Raw genomic sequence first — 18,711 nt, 5'->3', positions numbered from 1 at the left:
AACAATGATGTAGTATATCAAATACATCGTGGTATTTTCTATCAAGTATTTATTTGCAGTAAATGCTGGAACATATTTTTGGAGTACAACCGATACAAAGTGTTAAATGAGATTGCAAAAATTGTTGCATTCAGGCATCCAAAGCAGTATCAGACAACACAGAAAGGATCCCATCACGGTCTATTTGAAACAGTCTTTGTATGAGAAAATGGTAACTGACTGATCTTGAAGCATATGCTTTCTGCTGGCCTAAAATATGAAATGTACTATTGCATTGAAACCTAGACCTACACAAACAAAACTGACTTAAAATGCTTAGGTGCCAAAAATGGCAGTGCAGAAACAAGCAATGTTAAATGTTTGGAAAGTTGCTTATTTTTTAAAATAATAGTTTTTGATTCCTTAATGATAACCAACTTTCTTTACATATGTAACCTTAAGACTTTCCTATGCACGTAAGCTATATATTTTTCCTTATTTACATTCTCATATGCAGGTGTTGTATACAGCACTTAAGTGTCTTCCTGAGTGTTTATAGATATGAATGCAGTTGAACACTTAACTGGTTTTAAAGAAATAAGCATACAAGCATGTTAAATCTAATAAAAGTAATTATTTCAAAATAAGTATAGGACTTGGAAATACCTGAATTTAACCAATATGTTGTGTTTGTCATCAGCTATCTCTTAGTCAGCAGACAAACGCTGCGTAGCGTTTGTGTTTTGTATTTTTTTTTTTTTTTTTTTTTTTTAACTCTCATGATCTAGGTAATGTGTTTGAGAGGGACAGGCTGGGCTTTATTATCATGAGTTGTTCTTCACATTTCTCAGGAGCTCCCTCTTTGTAAATAACCCAGCCTGCCAGTATGATCCCCAGAATTTTTAGGTGGAATCAATGGTTTATTACCGTGCAGAAGACGTTAATAACATTGAACAAACTCTGAATGGCTTAGATTTTTTTTTTTAGGAGAATATATAAATATATATTATTTATATAAAGTGATAGCCAGTAACCTTTTAATCTTGAACCCTTAGAACTGTAACTAAAGGAAAGAGCCATTTTCTATCATGATATTGATATCTAAACTGGTTATAATCTTTGAGTTAATTAGATCAACGTGTAAAAGCTGAGATGCTAAATAAAATCTTGTAACCTTATCAAATTGCTTAGTACCAACCCAGAATATTCACTGAGGTGAAGAGTGAAATACAAATTAAAAGGAGAGGCTATCAAATAGAAAAAAGGCGTGCCTTTTTTGTTGTCGATGATCTTAACTTCCATAATCTTGTTACGTCTAGATCAGTTGAAAACAATTTTTGATTGTTACTGTGTTCTGCATATGATATGTATATATCATAGCTGTAATGTTTGCAAACTTGTATTTTTCAGCATTACATTACTTTCCTGAATATCAGTGGTTGGTGGATTTCACTGTTGCAGCTACAGTTGTGTATGTGGTGACTGAAGCGTATTACAGCATTGTGAAGCCCTCACAAGAAATGAATATCAGTGTAGTGTGGTGTCTACTTGTCTTGGCTTTTGCAGTGTATCCTTTTCTGTTTTCTTATATCATTCTACCAATTCCATCATGCTGCAGTTCATAGAAAGCTCTCTATTGTTGTTTTAGAGAATACATAAATTTTACCATTTGGAAAAAGAATTGTAGCTAGCATCATTTTCAGGTAATGTATATGCTGTAGCATGTTTCTTTATACTGATATAAATAGCATATAAACATTTATACCAAACCATTTATAGAAAAAAATACAGCTCTCTGAATATAGAATTAATGTAATGTGTAGCTGTTCTGAGCTAATGTTTGACTGTCAGGGTGGGCAAATGTTGCTGTCCATGCAGATTGTAATTTTTGAAGAAGCATGCAGTTTACTTCCTGGCTTTTCTGTTATGTTTAACCTCATACTTTCTGAACTAAGTAATACAATAATGTAAATCATCATTTGTTGCAAAGTTGCATGCATGAATTCATAACTTCAGAATTCAAAAGATTATTATTTCTCTTAGATTCAGTGCAAAATAAAATGTATAGACAGTTATAGGAGCTAAAATGGTACTGTGTTTTCAGTGGTCTGTGAAAAGCAACATTTTCTTCTGGAAATAAAAAAAACAGTATTTTAGGAAACAAGCAATACTGAACGATAAGAAGAAGTAGCTGTCCTGTTTGTATTTGGTAGAAAAGACAGTGCATGGTTTCGCTATAATTAATAATTAATTTCCACATACCAGTCATAGAATTTGGAGAGGAAAGTTGGGTTTTAAAGATAGGAGAGGTAATGAAGCAAAATAATCAGATAAGGTTCTCAAGGAGCATAGGTTATGGAGAGAGGAGCTGGAAAATAAAGCTGTGCAGCTCCTTTGGTACCACACAACTGACAAACAGATCAAATGCTTAGTTAGATATAACACACATATATTCAAAATTTGTTCCTCTGTGCCTTTACAGTAAGGACGAATTCCTTTTCTGACTAGCCTGAAGTGCAAGTGAAATGCATAATTTTCCTGGTCATGAGTACTAACTTAAGTGACATAGCTGATGAAGTTAAGGAAAGAAATAGCTGGCAGAAAATCAGCTCTTGTGCACCTTTTAGTGATGTTACAGCTATATAACTAGGCACCCTTTTTTGTATATTATTATTTGGTTAGGCAAAGTCAGGAATCTTGGCAGAGAGAATAAGACATTATTAAGAAATAATTGATGAAAACAAACTCTTTTGACTCCCATAATGAGAAGGAGAATGAGATTAATGAATTTATGGGGAAAAAAGCTTCATACATTGTTCAGCTTATTGGTGATAGTGCCCTTTTTGCTTCCTTTTTTAGACCTTGGGCATAACCAGCTTAAATAATTTTACTGTGGTTGTGAATTATACATTGGCATAGATTTCATAGGAAAGACAACTGCAGTGTTCCATTCTTAGAGTGGTGTTTTAAGGCAGTCCTAATTACTGCTTTCATTTAGTCAATTCAGAGCAAAACCAATTGTGGAATTTTAAAAATGTTAAGTTACACGGCAGCGCAAGTTTTCTGTCTTGGTAGTATGAACATACAAGTAATTATCAAGGTGTTCTTCTGATTGCTTCTTTCTCACCACCTGTTTTTATATAAATTGAGCCTAAACCACCATTTTTCACTTTGTCTTATTCAGTTCAAGCATTTGAGGTTTCACTGCATATTGGGACCTGAAGGAGGTTGTAACAGAGTGAATGTTCCTTGCATGTCAGAAGTACATCAGTTGTATTTTCTTACCAACCTTTCGACATGGCAGAAAGAGAAGAATGATAGAGGGGAAACTTGTGTATGTTAGAATTGATAAGAGAAAGAGCAATTAATTTGTGGTTTCTCAAAACACTGGCATGAAGCACATTTCACACCCTAAACATCTTGAAATATGTTATTAAATCCCATAATTATATGTCAGATTTCAAGTATAAGTTCTGCTATGGAGATGGACAGTTGATTCTTATCCATTGTTGGAAGCTATATAATCAGTGAATATTAAGATGTTATAATTACAAAAAACAAGAGAGTTAGGCAAAGCAGATCATGATAACAAAAAGAGGATAGAAAGCTTACCCCTGTCCTGGGCTCACTTACAAAACTCCAGCAGAGCAGATCTCCAGAAGAGATCCTTCCCCTCTGGTAGCCAGCTCTTCAATAGGTCTAGGAGAGGTGCAGCCAGGCTCCACCCCTTCCAGCAGCACAGGAGAATTGCCTTCACCTGTGCTCCTGTGGCTGACTTATTGCTCACCTCAGGTGATCAATCAGAGTTCAGGCCGTGACTCAGCAGTTCCCATACAGAAGCAAATAATTTTTCTGTGTGAAAGAACCTTTTGTACTAGATGAAAATTAAGTTTGGTGCACATATTGACATGATGTGTAAAAGTACTTTGACTTTTTAAATTGTAAGATCAGATAGGATATTATTAAAAGCAAGCAATCGCCAACCAGAAGCTAAATTTTATTTAGTAGCTTACTAGTTAACTTCATGTTTTAATATTTTTGCATTTGCGTGAGTATGTATTAGCTAAAGAACCAATATTCTTCTGAGTTTTTTGTAATAATATACTTTGGAGATAATTGTTAAGGATTTCTAATAGTTTGTAGGAGTTAGAAAAAGTGAAAGAGAAGTTAAGATTTAAGATGCATAAGACTTCTTAAAACAAGCAAATCTGGAAAAGCCAGGAGAAGAATGGCATCGTATGTAGGACCAAACCTTCAGAAACAAATCCCAGGAAACAAGAAACTTGTATGCAAGAGTGTCCTTTTGTTTTGAATGTGCTGTCAAACAGCGAGGCCTAAATTCTAAGGGTTTTAATTTGTTCAGAAAAAAATTCTGTCTTTTGGATAGTTTTAGAGGTAGGGAATCCTACGCAATGGAATGTGTAATTTGTAACCTGGTAATAGGTCATTCATTAGTTGTATGAGGGAAATGTTCTAGTTAGGACTATTCGTGTTCCACTTCGTACAACTTGTATTGCTGGAATTTTGTTTTTTTGTTTGCTTGTTTGTTATTTTTCACATAATAGTAAACAGACTTTACTTTTAAGGGAGGCTTCTCTGCAGAGCAGATGATTTTGTAGAAATCCTGGTGAAATCACTGCTCTCTAATATTGAACAGAGCTTGACTTTATTTGACTGTATGGTTCCTGCGCTGATGGAATGAAGTGTTGTGACCATTGCCCAGTCTGAGAGCTTAGGTGGTGATACAGAAGTCTGCAGTACTGAGCAGCACATTCTAGACTTGTTATATTAGAGCTGACACTTACATAAACATATTAATGTGACTTATTCCTAGCTTACAGCTGGGTTGAAGGGCTTTTATGCAATGAGTGATAATACTGTGCTATTGGGGAAACAATCTTTGTGATTTCAGGAGAAAACTCCTGTGTTCTTGTGTTATGATATCAGGCCTCAGTGCTGCTGAAACTCTTCTAAAATCTACCAAACTGTTTAGTCATTCAGTATGTCAGGGCCAGAAATTATTCATCATGACTTAAGTATTGGAAAAATGTGGTTGACTGATTTCAATTGAGAACATGGGTGCAAAAGGATGTCAGTAATTATGTGGGCTGCTTCTGTTATGTTGGTCCACAGTGTCAAAGGCAGATGTTGGTTGTATGACGGTTGAGGTTGAACATTGGTACCAGCATCCCTTTACATGTTACCGTGTGACAAAGGGCAGCAGAGGGGCAGTCTGACAAATGATGTGTGACGTGAAATTGCCTATGAAGCAATGATGTGTCAGTGAATTACTTCCTGTGGAACAAATGGCGACCACTGAGATTAACTGATGTCTGTTTATGGAGACCAAAAAGTGGATGTGGGGGGTGGATGGTATGTTTTAGCAGTGGTGACAGCCACAGTCATCACTTTCACTGGTGCAGATTGTTCTGAGCATAGCATGCAGGGTGTTTCATTGCAGGTGAAGATACATAACTAATGGTAGTGACTTTGTTGATAAATAGTGTTTTGTAGTTGAGAATATGCTCTATCAAATACTGCAGTTGTGCTCTAATCATTAGAATTGGAAGAGACTTTTAAAGGTCATCTAGTCCAACTCCCCTGCAATTAATGGGGACATCTACAACTAGAACAAGTTGCTCAGATTGCAGACCTTAAATGTCTTCAGGGATAGGGCATCCACCACCTCTCTGGTAATTCCAGCCAGATATTCTTATATATTATTATTAAAATAAGATAACCCATGGTAGGGAGTATTGCTACAATTGACAGTAAGTAAGCCTAAATTAAAACGATATTGCAGAGAAGTGTGTTCCTAGCTACATAATTTTTTTTAATCACTGCTTTACACTGTCCTTTAATCTGGAATTGGCTCAGCGTAGAACATCCTTAGTGAAGATGATCAAAATACAGCTTTGTAATTTTTAAATATTGTTATTTTTCCAATTTAATTTTCCTTGACCTTTTTCTTGTGTAGTAAGGTACTATTTTCATTGACCACTCATTATTTCAAAGTAGAGGAAGGAGGTGAAAGATCAGTCTGTGTCACATTTGGCTTTTTCTTCTTTGTGAAAGCAATGGCAATTTTGATTGTGACAGAAAACTATCTAGAGTTTGGACTGGAATCAGGTAACTCCCTTCTTTAGTATTTGCAACAGTCTTACTTATTGCATGACTAGAAAGATTTATTTCAGGTCTTTTAGAAATTTTTGAGAATATATCTGTTAATTTTAACTCTGTTATGTGATACACTGGAGGATATTCTGTCTATTTTTCCTGCTTTGTTTTAAGATGTGTAAAATGGCTTGTTTTTTTTTTTTTTTGTTCACTTTTGCCTTCCAGTTTTATTTTTAATCTGTTTTGCCTTGCATTGCACAGTGAGCTGCCTTCACTGAAAAAAAAAAAAGAAAAAATAATAGGTACTTGGTCTGTAAGCATCAGTGTTAATTCCATTGATGTTCATGAAATGTTCAAGTATCAAATAGGTATTTTCAAAGACAGTTAATATCCGAGTTTTATTGTACTGTGGCGTAATCAGTGCATGAAAGAATTATCCTAACATATGAACACTTTTCAAAAGATGTATTATTATGTGGGGGGGAAAGAAGGGGTGGGAAGTATTGTTTTTACTGTGATAAAATACATATAATCTATGTGTCTCCGCAGGATTCTCAAATTTCTCAGAAAGTGCTATGCAGTTCCTTGAAAAGCAGGGTTTGGAATCCCAGTAAGTCCTGGAAATGTAGTGTTTTACATTGTGTTTGCATTTATAACTGAACCACTTGGATTTTCTTAGCAAGCATTTGTATAGCATATTGTGCTGTTGTACGTGCTTATAATTGCTAAAAAAAATGTGAAGAGGTGTATTAGTGAGAATAATCCATCAATATTTCAAAGTATCTTTGTTTTCTCTTTAATTTAGATATAGATTCCAACCTGGTAGTTTGGCTATAGCATTTAAAAAAATAAATTCAGAAGTACAATTTTCATGACAGTTCTTAAGCAATCTTTGGAGTGCTGAAGGAGCTATTTAACACACACAAAAAAATCTTTTTGCTGTTTCTATGGTGTGTAAGCAGATGAACTTGCAAAAAAGCTTCAGACACTTCAGCTGGAGCTTGTGATGAAGTCGGCTTTAGGAGGAAATTTTGACTTTTATTCACATCTTCAAGTTCTGTAGTATTTTCCTCCTTCACAAATGCATCTGCTTGCTACAGGATATCTCAAGTTTTGTACGGGCTATGAAAGGAGTGTGCCATTTTTGTTATTTTACTTGTGTACACAACCACTGTCATGGATAGGCTTTGTGTATTGTAAAATGGACTTTCAGTACAACTCTGTTCTTACACATTTGCTGACGTGTTATGGGGTATATCCTTACTGTGAGGGATAAACTTTTGATTTCTAAGTTGGGAGTTCTCAAGTATTGTGCCAGAACTATGGAATTTCTTTATTTCTGTGGAACAGATCTTTCTAATATGCCTATGTAGAAAATATATCATTTTTAGGTAGGAATATCAGAGAAACATTTAACTGAATCCCATGTATTTCTTAACCTTTCTTTACTCCGTTTTACCTAAGCTATTACGACTTTACTAACTTCTTTGTTAACTTTTCTGTTAACGTTCCTTTATTTTTAAACTTTTGCAGTGCTTTGGCTGTTCATAGGAATGACTGAGTTGACAATGGTGTCTTTTGGTAGTTTGAGGTTGTGGACTAACAAGTCTGAAGCTTATGTGGATAACTAGAATTGTTTTTGTTTTTCTTTAATCTGTTACGTCCTTTGATTTTTTTGTATGTATGTATGTTTGTAATTCAGTTTATTAATTCCATAATTCATTTATCCTTAGTACTTTTTTCAGTAATTGTGATGTAATGCATAGTTAATTAAAAAAAAAAAAATACTGGCTACTTGGAAGAGACATAAGTAATTGAGTACATGTATGTGTTTGATAAATCTGTGGGGAAAAAAGTAATAAGTTTGACAAAGCTCCTTAATGGGTAAAAGGAGAATGCAGCTAACATGTAATTTAAAAAACATTGATTTTGACTATGAAAATTTAAAATTGTGATATATCTGTTCTCTTAAAAAAAATAACCACTGACTTCATTCTGGTAGCTTTTTTATTTTACAATTAGTTGTTAATTTTAATATAAAGTTACTCTTTTTTTGTTTTATTGTACTAACAAATTTAACATCTTTTACGAGGTTTTTTTGCACTAGGAAGTATTTTTAATAGGAAGGTTTTCTGTTCATTTTATTAAATAAACAGGTGACTTATTTTTTGTTTTGGTGCCTGCTTGAGTTATAATGATGCTGGTATTCCCGAGTAAAACTGTACAATACTTTTTGCTTTTTGATTAAATATTAGATACTGTTGAACGTAATCACTGATACCCTGCCCATTCACTTCCTCCTCAAGAAAATGCTTATTTCCTCTCTTTTCTTTTAGGGGTCCTGTGTCTAAACTAACCTTCAAATTGTTCCTGGCTGTTTTGTGTTCACTTATTGGTGCTTTTTTGACATTCCCTGGCTTGCGACTGGCTCAAATGCATCTGGATGCTCTGAATTTAGCAACAGAAAAAATAACACAGTAAGAAAAAATATATGCACATAGGTATATGCTACTCAATCTTAAGTCTTTGATGTCTGGAAATAAAATGAACTATTCCAACACGAAGGTAGTGACTAAGACTTCTGCTGCTGCCTGCATTTTGTATCTCAAGCAGACTTGCCTCCTGCCTCTTTTCTGGTCAACCTGTGTTCTGACGGTCTTTCATTCTTTGCCTTGTGTTTAGAGTCCCAGTTACAGGAATATTTCTTTCCTTTCCTCCTATTAGAGCACCACAAGGAATGTTTTTACATAATGCTTTCTTTCCTCAGTCATGTTTCTTGGGAAGTTAAGTTAAGTGGAAGAAGACATACAGCCACAGACTTTTTATTTTCCTCAGTAGCCCAATAGATGAGCATCATGCTGTTGTTGATAAACATAGGGGAAGATCCAGAGGCAAACACAGGCAACAACAGCAACAACAACAAAAACCCACAAAAAATACAAATAGATAGAAAAAAAAAAAAGGAAGGAAGAAATAGCCTTAGAAGGGCAGCTAACTGGAAAAATGTTTAAAGTGAATCTAAAACTCAATGAAAACTTCTGTTAATAGATATAGAAATTAGCATATAATACTTCATTTTACAATATTTTGTGCTTCTTACATTATGACTCAGAATATTTTAAAAAGTCAGATGCTAATATGACTTTAAAGGAACATTTTATTTTGCAGCTGCTCTTGAGCAGTAAATGTTTTCTTAGATTTAACTTTTTTTTTCAGCTTTCTCTTGTTGACTGAGGAGCACCAGATGCCTTTTGTAGGTCTTGATCACTGATATTTAATACACAGATGTTACAGCATAGGCCACTGTGATGATTTAGTCTGTCCACTTTGCTGAGAGAAACATTATGTCACCAGCAAGTCAAGGGAGGTGTCCCTCTAATCTGCTCTTGTGAGACCCCACCTAGAGTACTTTGTCCAGTTCTGGGGCCCCCAATACAAGGAGGACACGGAGCTGTTGGAGTGGGTCCAGAGGAGGACCATGAAGATGATCAGAGGGCTGGAGTATCTCCTCTCCACAAGGACAGGCTGAGGGACTTGGGGCTCTTCAGCCTGAAGAGGAGAAGGCTCCAAGGAGACCTTATAGTGGCCTTCCAGTACCTGAAGGGGGTTTATAAGAAAGCTGGGGAGGGACTTTTTATTAGGGCATGTACTGACTGTAAGAGGGGAAATGGTTTTAAACTGGAAGAGGCTAGATTTAGACTAGATATCAGGAAGGAATTCTTTACTGTGAGGATCATGAGACACTAGAACAGGTTGTCTAGCAGGGCTGTGGATGTCCTTCCCTAGAAGCATGCAAGGCCAGGCTGGAAGGGGCTGTGAGCAACCTGATCTAGAGGGAGATGTCTCTGCCTGTAGCAAGGGGGTTGGAATTACACATGATCTTCAAGGTCTCTTCCAACTCAAACCATTCTATGATTATGTTTTTGAATATAATAAATATTTCAGCATGAACTGAAATCTGTTTAAGTACTCAACTTAAAAAATTAGCTGTGTTTAAGTTGAGTCCTTCACTCTTCGTAAATATTTAACTAAGTACTTTGCATTAGATTTGAGCTCTTTGTAGATGAATGCATGCAGTTAGCGCTGCAGGGTCTTGGCTCCTGCTTTATCTGCTGTTAAATTTCTGTCTGTACGTAGGCTGTGACCAACTCTCAGTCTGTTCTTATCAGGCAAATAAAGTGCTCATTTTTTCATTTTTATGTACTTAAATATTTTAAAATTTCTTGTGCCTTTTCTACTACTACGTTGTAATTTTCCAGCATATTCCCTGATCTGTGAATGTGAGATTCTCTGCAGGAATATAAAATCTCTGAAACAGAACTTGATTGATAAGATCTAAAAGGTTGATTGATGATTACTGGTATGAGGTTTTGAAAAATAAATCTTGTCTGTCTTGTTGTTTACAGAATATTAAATCTGATTGTTGAAGGTAACATTATGTAGCACCAACCAATTTTTTAATGTCTACTAATATTTTGCTTATTCAAGCCAAAAAAATGTAAAACAAAGAAAAATCTTATACTGTTGGTCAATCAGCACTGTAAATAGGTAGTGGAGTTAAAAACAAAGAGTTATCATTGGAAGTTTCCAGTGGGCCCTAAAGAGATCAGTGTTTGCTCTTTGTGATGTGTTTTAGTCAATGAGCAGATCATTGCTTAGTGTTTGCAGTTGTTTGGCAGTGACTAAAGGGAATAGGAAATGAGTATGAGTGCAGCTGATGTAACGCTCTTTAAATTGGAAGTGGGAAAACAATGCCTTTCTTTGCAGTCAAACGTGGGATTATACTTTGTAGAAGAAACCAGAGAGGAGAAGCCATATTTATAAAATGGGAGACGTATAGAAAACATTGACATCCCACATAAGTAGCTACCACTTGGATAGTGTGGTTGAAATAATTAACATTATTCTTCCACAGATGTATATACAGGGAATAAATTTTAGAGAAAAGTAGGAGAAAAATAATGTCACTTTTAATTTTGTTAGTTTGATTTTTTGTGAGCAGTATCATTCTTTGTGTGTTTTTAGAGTTGTCTTAATTTGTACTATTTTCATACAGTCATTTTCCAGAACCTGTTACAAGAATCCATCAACCTGTTTCCTTGTACTCAAATAAACAGAAAGGGAGACTTGCCACCATTTGGTACATTGCAGTCCATTGACTTAGTAGGATGTCTTTACCTAGAAGCTCAAGTAAAATGTTCTCACAAGTTACTGAGATAATCTTGACTGCTCTTTGGTGTTGTTGTGCTCCCTAGTAGTACTTGAAAACTTACACTGCTTATTTCTTCATATGAAACCAATGGTTTAAGTGATGCTGTAACTGCTTCTGAAACACTCCAACTTTTCAGTGAGTATAGTGAGTTTAGCAAGCTTGATTGCTTGAAATCAGTACAGTATTTCAGAATAACTTTTGGTTACCTCGTTTTTTTTTTTAATAGTTTAGAGGAAATGTCTTTGGCGATGGCCGTATACATGAGCCAATTCTGTTAGAGAAGAAACATTGCACTAGTAAAAAATACCAGATCACAGGATGAAGTTTCAACTGTTCTTATTTTATTTGAGAATTGTAAATCTGGGGTATGGACTTCAGATTGGTCCAAAGGAGGAATAAAAGAAATATGTTAATTTCAGAGAAAACTCCAGAATAATATTTTCTTTTTTTAAAATCTACTGTTTTATATGTTGAGTTCCTTTTAAATTAACAATGTAGACAGTGTAGTTTTGTACTTTAAACAAGTACTTTAAACTTTGCTTTTTAAACATTGTATTTTTTTTGTTAGTATCTTTAATTGAATGCAGATTTCCCCTGGTTTGTATAGATAATGGAAATTAATCTAAGTACCTTTTTCATAAAACAAAAAATCTTAAATTAATGACACGTTATCCATCTAAGCTGCTAACTGCCTAGATTAAAACTGTAAAAGCTACTGCACTTTGGTGTTATGCTATAGTATGAAATTTTTAAACAACTGTCTTTTCTATAGTGTGATATGGTGCATGTAGTTAGTTGCTTTGATTAGATTGTTAAAGTGTTTAGAAAAAGGATTATTTCAAAGAGCGCTTTTAAAAACCACAGTTTCACAGTATACAATATTTTGTTAAAATGTAAGTCATTATCTTAAAAATAGAGAAGTAATCTCATTATTTACCTTTGTCTCAACTATATTAAAACTTGGACTTATCTTTTTAAGTTTGTTGCCAATTTCAACAGTACGGTAATTGTTTGCATTTAACAACTTCCTTCCCCCTCCCTTTTTTTTTTTTTTCAGAACACTGCTGCATATAAACTTCTTGGCACCTTTATTTATGGTTCTTCTATGGGTAAAACCAATCACTAAGGACTACATTATGAACCCACCTTTGGGCAAAGAGAGCATACCTTTGTAAGATTCCCTTTAAAACCTTTCTGGGGTTATTCAGTGTAAAGCTATCAGTCTGAGCAGTGCCTTCTGAAAGTTTAGTGGTGTGAAAGACTAGAAATTGTGTATCGAGAGTCATCGAAAGTATGCCCTTTAGAGCTCATCTGTCTCAGAGGGAGAATGAATCGCAGTGTTGAGTTGATGGTTCTAGAAAAGCCACTATGTGCTGGCATTTCTTTGGCAGACTAACGGGTTGTTTTTCCTGTTGAAAACCTTACAGCTTACTTATTGGTTTAAGAAATGAGTGGTTGTGTTGAAGACAAATGAGATGCATAGATATGAGGACTGGTCGAAGGCTCTTAATATGATGAGAAGTGTTTCAAAATCATAGGTGTAGTGCCTAGCTTCGCTATTAATTTTGCTTCATTAATAGATAAAATACTTAAAAGCATAAAAATGGAAGATTTTCATGAGTGATGCTATATTATAAAATACTGTTTTCTACTGAATAGATGGTTGTTACTATTGCTTTTAGTCTAGGAAAATCAGAATAATAGTAATTGGGTAGGCTTATAACTGATATGTTTGGCTGTCAGTTTTATTGCTTAATACGTAGGTCACTCTGAAAGTAATGCCTCCTATTTATTTCCATGGGAACTACAACAGATAGAAAGATCACAGTAACACTGTTTAATAGGGCAAATACTCAGCTACAAAACAATGTTTTTCAGCATAATTACCAGTTATACATTTTCATCAGTTATACATTTTCATAACTGATGAATAAGGGCTGGAATGCTGTGCTCAGTAAAAATCTGCATGACTGTCTGGAACATGGCTAATCTTTCACACCTTTGTCACCACTGCTGGGGCATTCTGCTATCTCACTGTGCTACCTCCACTGTTTTGTCTCCATAAACGTGCAGCAAGTGTCAATTAATGTCAGTGGGTCAGTTTTATTCTGCATGGAGAAATTGACACACCTTTGCTTCATATGCATTTCTGTATCAGATGCTTTTTCTTGTCAGACTGCCTTCTGTCTCATGGCAACAAAATATAGTGGTGTATTGGTGGGAAGGTTCAACCTCTACTTCCACGACACCAACATCTGCCTCTGACATTGTGCACCAACATAGTAAAATAGGAGGCAGTAATTTCAGAGCAGACCTTGTAGATCTAAAAGATGCTTGAAAGACAACTTTATAACCATCAGTCTATTACATAAAATTTGGAAATACAGATTTTTTTGCTTCCATTTTGCTTCTTCTTAGTTTATCTTAAAATGATCATGCTGTAGGTTGCAATGTTCTGTACATTACTCAAATTTAGTCATTCAAGAGCTGTTATTGTTTGCATAAGTAAGTGAAATTTAATGCTGTATTGGGGCTGCTGAGAAGTAATAGTACAAAGAGAAATGGATGGAAACAAATACTTATTTGCACATTAACTTTGTAACTGTGAATTGTTCATTAAGTATTTCTGACCACATGCCTGAAGATTTCTTTACAGGACATGCATTGCTTTTTATTTTTTAATCTACAGAATGTCAGAAGACACATTTGACACCATGAGATTGTGGATTATAATCCTGCTGTGTGCTTTACGATTGGCTATGATGCGCAGTCACTTGCAGGCCTATCTGAATTTAGCTCAGAAAAGTGTGGATCAAATGAAAAAGGAAGCTGGCAGAATAAGCACAGTGGATTTACAAAAAATGGTAAGTACAGTGGGACTAAGGTTGCATTTGGAATGCTTGCTCTTTTTAATGTGCTTTTTTTCCAGTTTTTGTGTCTTCTGGGGCACCAGGACTGAAATCTGGGTGAAGCTTTCTTCTACAAAAATAGCGCTAAGAAGTTCTCTAAACCAAAATATGCAGACATGTCAACCATATTATGCAAATACTTTATCTTAAACTGTTCATGTGTTATTGGAAGACATCCCGCTGTGAAGTGTTTTTTAAAAATGCCATGGCAGACAGTATGCTTCTCTTGTTTCTGTTGCATGGATATAAGCTATGGAGTGCATAGGCTCTGTGGCAATTAACTGTTGTAGTGTGGGAGAAATAGGGAGAATTTGAGTTTAGAAAGAATTGTTATTTCTGAATTGAGACAAAAGTTAAGATAGATTAGTTATATTTTGGGATAAGATGTATTTAGTTCTGTAAGACCACTCTTGTGATGCACCAGCCTCACAACAAAACTACCTATCTTGTTACTGTCAAAAATGTTAGGAAAGACTGGATTATTTCTTTGTAATGAAAAAGGAACAAACTTACAAGGTAGAAGTTTGTAAGCTTGCTGTAGAACAGTGTTGCATGTTACCTGCAAATTAAACTTAGATTTCTAGTGTTGCGTGATAGTGCTGTCTGATGATGTTGCTGATCTGGGGTGTATTCCACGAGGAATATTGAAATATGCCATGGGATGAGGACTCCTGTCTTAGAATTGTCACTGTCACTAATAATTCTGTCTTTGTTGCCGCTGGATATCTTACTGTTAGTAGAGGACTGTGTTGTAGTTATTTCACATGTTTAATGAATAGTGTTTGGCTTTGTAGTAAATGTTAGGAAATGCAGGTAGTGACGACTGGTTATGATGGATCTGTATGACAGAAGATGGTTGTGAATGCATCCTAGTTTTGTAGGCTTTCATCTTACCTGTGAAACAAAAATGTCTTCTGTAAGTCTGTTTATCCACTACATACATGTCTTCTCTTTAAGAAACCCATGGCCACTAAATACAGTTTGTTTTATTACCATATTAGCCTTTTCTTCTGAAGTCTTGCCCGTAAAATCTTTCCTGTCTGCCTTGAAGGTGACCATTACTTTCTTACTTGTTCTTTTTATCGTATTTCATCATTTATCTTACAGTATTTTCGATACTTCCTTTCTGAGTGTCTTACTGCATTTTTTTCTCATGCTAGGTTTTGATGCTTGCTCATCTCAAAGCTCTTTGACATGTTTTAGGGGTACTTCCAAAAATGTCATGTCTGACTTCATCTTTTTTGCCACCCTGTATTCTGTATTTTCTAAAATCTGATTAGCTTTAATTCATGGCTTGCTTTCTATTGATTTTTATGACTTTTTCTCCTCTTTATCTGATATATTCTTTTAGGTCAAAAGCTTATATGAAATACGTAATGCAAAAATATTGAGAAATATGGAACAAATTACAGGGATGAAAGAGTGATAAATCTGAGTAGGTTTCAAGAAGTAATAATGTATATAAGAAATAAAAACCTTTTAAATAGTTTGTTATTGATTATCTGCTAATGAAAAATCCTCTTGTGATTGTTTTTAAAACTGGTATTTTACATGGGGAAAGACATGTCTTCCTTTTTAACCAAATTTTTGTTTACTTTTGGTGAAACTTGGGATTTTAACTATCGTGTTTGTGTAGTGGAATTTATTTTGTAAATAACAAAAGTTTTGATTTACAGTCAAAACTAATTTTTTGTTAGTGTAGTGAAATAGGAATCTTTGAACAATGATATGCAATGTTCATAAGCAGAATTTTTTCAAATTTTGTAACTGAACAGATATTTTTATTTACTTTCTTTCACGGCTTCTGCTCAGAATTTTGAGTGCCTTGATGAGCTTATCAGCTAGGGTTTTTTTTTTCATTAGTTATTTTGAAGATGGTGGGTCATAACACTGAAACATGGTAGAAAGCTTAAGACCGCATTTGTGCGTGTGCGTTGTTCTTAATGAATTGCATGTTCGTGTAGGTTTGCTCTGAACTCAAATGATTTTATTCTATCTTCCCAGGTGGCTCGAGTCTTCTATTACCTTTGTGTAATTGCACTGCAGTATGTTGCACCATTGGTAATGCTTCTTCACACGACTCTGCTTTTGAAAACACTAGGTAGGCAAAATTTGATGGGCAAATCTGTTCTGTACAGGACTCTTATATTTTCAAGTTGCTGTAAAGAATTAGGATTTATGAGTAATGCAATACAGAAAAATGTTGTTTTCTGTCATTTAAAACATACTGATCTATAGTTTGTAAGTTATCATCTTGCTGCTTTTGACGTCTATCAGTGATATGCTGATTTGATTGCTTTATTTCTGAGAAATTGTGTAGTACAACAAATGAAGCTTTTTATTTCTATTTAAATATTCATATTTTTCAAGTATTTTAAGTGAGCTGTATAAGGCATTGTTGATACAATCTTTTATCTATTATTTGATTTTTTTTTTCCCCAGTTCTTCAATTTTCAGTGAGTTATTGAAAAGAAATTGAAATAGAAGATTCATTTCACTTATAGGAGACTTGATATCGCTGTTTTTTTTACTTCCTTATGAGGGATGTCTTTTACAGCCTGCCATGCAATCATGGCATTCTTTTTGCAAAATGTCAGCTGAGAGAGAGAGAGGCTTCATTAGGCTGTGATTCATCTCATCCTGAAGCAGACATCTATATCTAGTGAGATTAATCATACCAGGTACTGACGAGTCCCATGGCAACCGTTTCACATGTAGATGTTAGTATGTCAAAAAGTAGGATGAATCCTATCCTGATGGGTTACTAGAGTGATCAGGGAGCCATGGGGAGCAAAACAGGTAGCTCTTACTAAGTTAGAAATATTTGTGTATGTGTGTTAAAAAATATATAAAACAATACAGTGTATAGAATGAAGAAAACTTAATTTAATAAAAATTTGTTAATTCTTTATTTCAACAGGTAATTATTCTTGGGGCATCTACCCAGAACTGAGTTCTAACACTCCAGTAGAAAACAGTTTGCTTCATAATTCAGCTTATTCTGAATCTGTACCTGCTGATGGAAAGATGAAAGTAACCGTAGTACAAATAACAATGGCTTTGGGAAGCCTAAAGAATATTTTCACTCCTCTCCTGTTTCGGGGACTCCTGTCGTTCCTTACCTGGTGGGTTGCTGCTTGCCTCTTTTCTACAAGCCTTTTTGGGCTTTTCTATCACCAGTACCTGACTGTAGCATGAACAGATCAACTGATAAGTATGAAGTCAAATTCCAGATACAAACCCAGGTACCCAAGAGGAGGTGAAGAAAAAAAGAAGAAAGATATTTATGAAGAGAAAACATATCATATTTTTTAAAATCTTCCTCTGTGTTCTCAGGGTGAATATTCTTCAAATGCTTAAAATCACAACTGGGTTTGTTAGTTTTGTTACCCAAATGGTAGGTAACTTATTCAATTCTAGTGGTAAGACTGATATTATTATGTGGCAAGCATTGGTGTGCATGTTTAAATGTTACAACTTCAGAGTATCTTGGTTTCCATAAAGAGGAAGTTGCCTTCAACACTTAAAGAATCAGCAGTCAGTAACTGAACTGTGTGAGTAGGTTCTGGTCATGCTGATGGTGGCTACTTGCTGAGTATAATATTGAAACTGAGCCATACAATGGACAGAAAAAGGGGATTTTAAAAAGTTCTGTTGGATATTTTTTGATCACTTTTCAGCATGAAAAATGAAATAATCCAACAGGACAAAAGCAATGCTGTATATTACAGTAAGGAAAGTTGTATAAAATTTCAATTTAACATAAGAAAAATGTATGGACCTGGCAGGTATTGCTGCCTAAATATTATGCAGGAATGCTTGCACAGTGAAAGGAGAGTTATAGAAAAATAAATAAATAAATAAATAACTTCAGTCCCTAAGTCATTTTGAAGTAATGGCCATTTGTATTGGTGCTAATTTTGATCCACAGATTCCATTCGGATCTTTTAAAATTTTTCTTTTTAGATAATAGATAAAATTCCATTGAATTCACAAAATAGTATAATTAGACTAGTGATTCCAATTAAACATTTCAAAACAATACAGTTTAATCCTGCTGACTGAGAGTGTATGTATCTGTGATGTACATATATATATATATATATATATTATATATGAAATATATAATATATATGGAGTTATAAAGTATGGAATCTTTATTTTAAATTACTGAATGTATATTACAGGGACATGGGAGAGGGATATATATGTATCTAGTAATTTCAAGAACCCATTTGAAATGAAAATTAAATTTTTTTGAAAGTTCAATTGAAAGGGCTATTTGTTTTTGGTGCCTCTACAAAGGTACTTAGCTCTACTAAAGAACTTACGCTGTTCTGAAAGAAGAGATCTGCTTCATCTCTTAGTCTTGAAACTTCTGCTCTGTCAGATCATTTCCTTTAATCAGTCTAATTCGTGTTAACTTAGCCATGCAGTAACAACTGGTATCTCTTGGCTTCAGAAATAAATTTTCTGTGTAGTAAAACAGTTGTT

The 18,711-nt window shown here is 34.6% G+C and overlaps 1 protein-coding gene across 3 annotated transcripts in view; it reads left to right on the top strand.

Moving 5' to 3' along the window:
* The window catches only part of TMEM161B (transmembrane protein 161B), a 32,918-nt gene extending 14,432 nt beyond the window's left edge, over window positions 1-18,486 (top strand). For all 3 annotated transcript variants that reach the window (XM_042822845.1, XM_042822844.1, XM_042822842.1), the window contains 8 exons: window positions 1,390-1,546; window positions 5,957-6,108; window positions 6,646-6,706; window positions 8,433-8,573; window positions 12,366-12,479; window positions 13,998-14,172; window positions 16,222-16,318; window positions 17,138-18,486. In XM_042822845.1, coding sequence (XP_042678779.1) covers window positions 1,390-1,546; window positions 5,957-6,108; window positions 6,646-6,706; window positions 8,433-8,573; window positions 12,366-12,479; window positions 13,998-14,172; window positions 16,222-16,318; window positions 17,138-17,415 — 1,175 coding nt within the window. In that variant the 3' untranslated portion in view covers window positions 17,416-18,486. The remainder of the gene's footprint in view (window positions 1-1,389; window positions 1,547-5,956; window positions 6,109-6,645; window positions 6,707-8,432; window positions 8,574-12,365; window positions 12,480-13,997; window positions 14,173-16,221; window positions 16,319-17,137) is intronic.
* The last annotated feature ends 225 nt before the right edge of the window (window positions 18,487-18,711 follow it).

The sequence above is a fragment of the Centrocercus urophasianus genome, unplaced genomic scaffold, assembly GCF_019232065.1.
Source record: "Centrocercus urophasianus isolate 14NV4802_14NV808 unplaced genomic scaffold, USGS_Curo_1.0 seq_21, whole genome shotgun sequence".
Classification (NCBI taxonomy): domain Eukaryota; kingdom Metazoa; phylum Chordata; class Aves; order Galliformes; family Phasianidae; genus Centrocercus; species Centrocercus urophasianus.
This window is presented reverse-complemented; position numbering and strand designations above follow the sequence as displayed.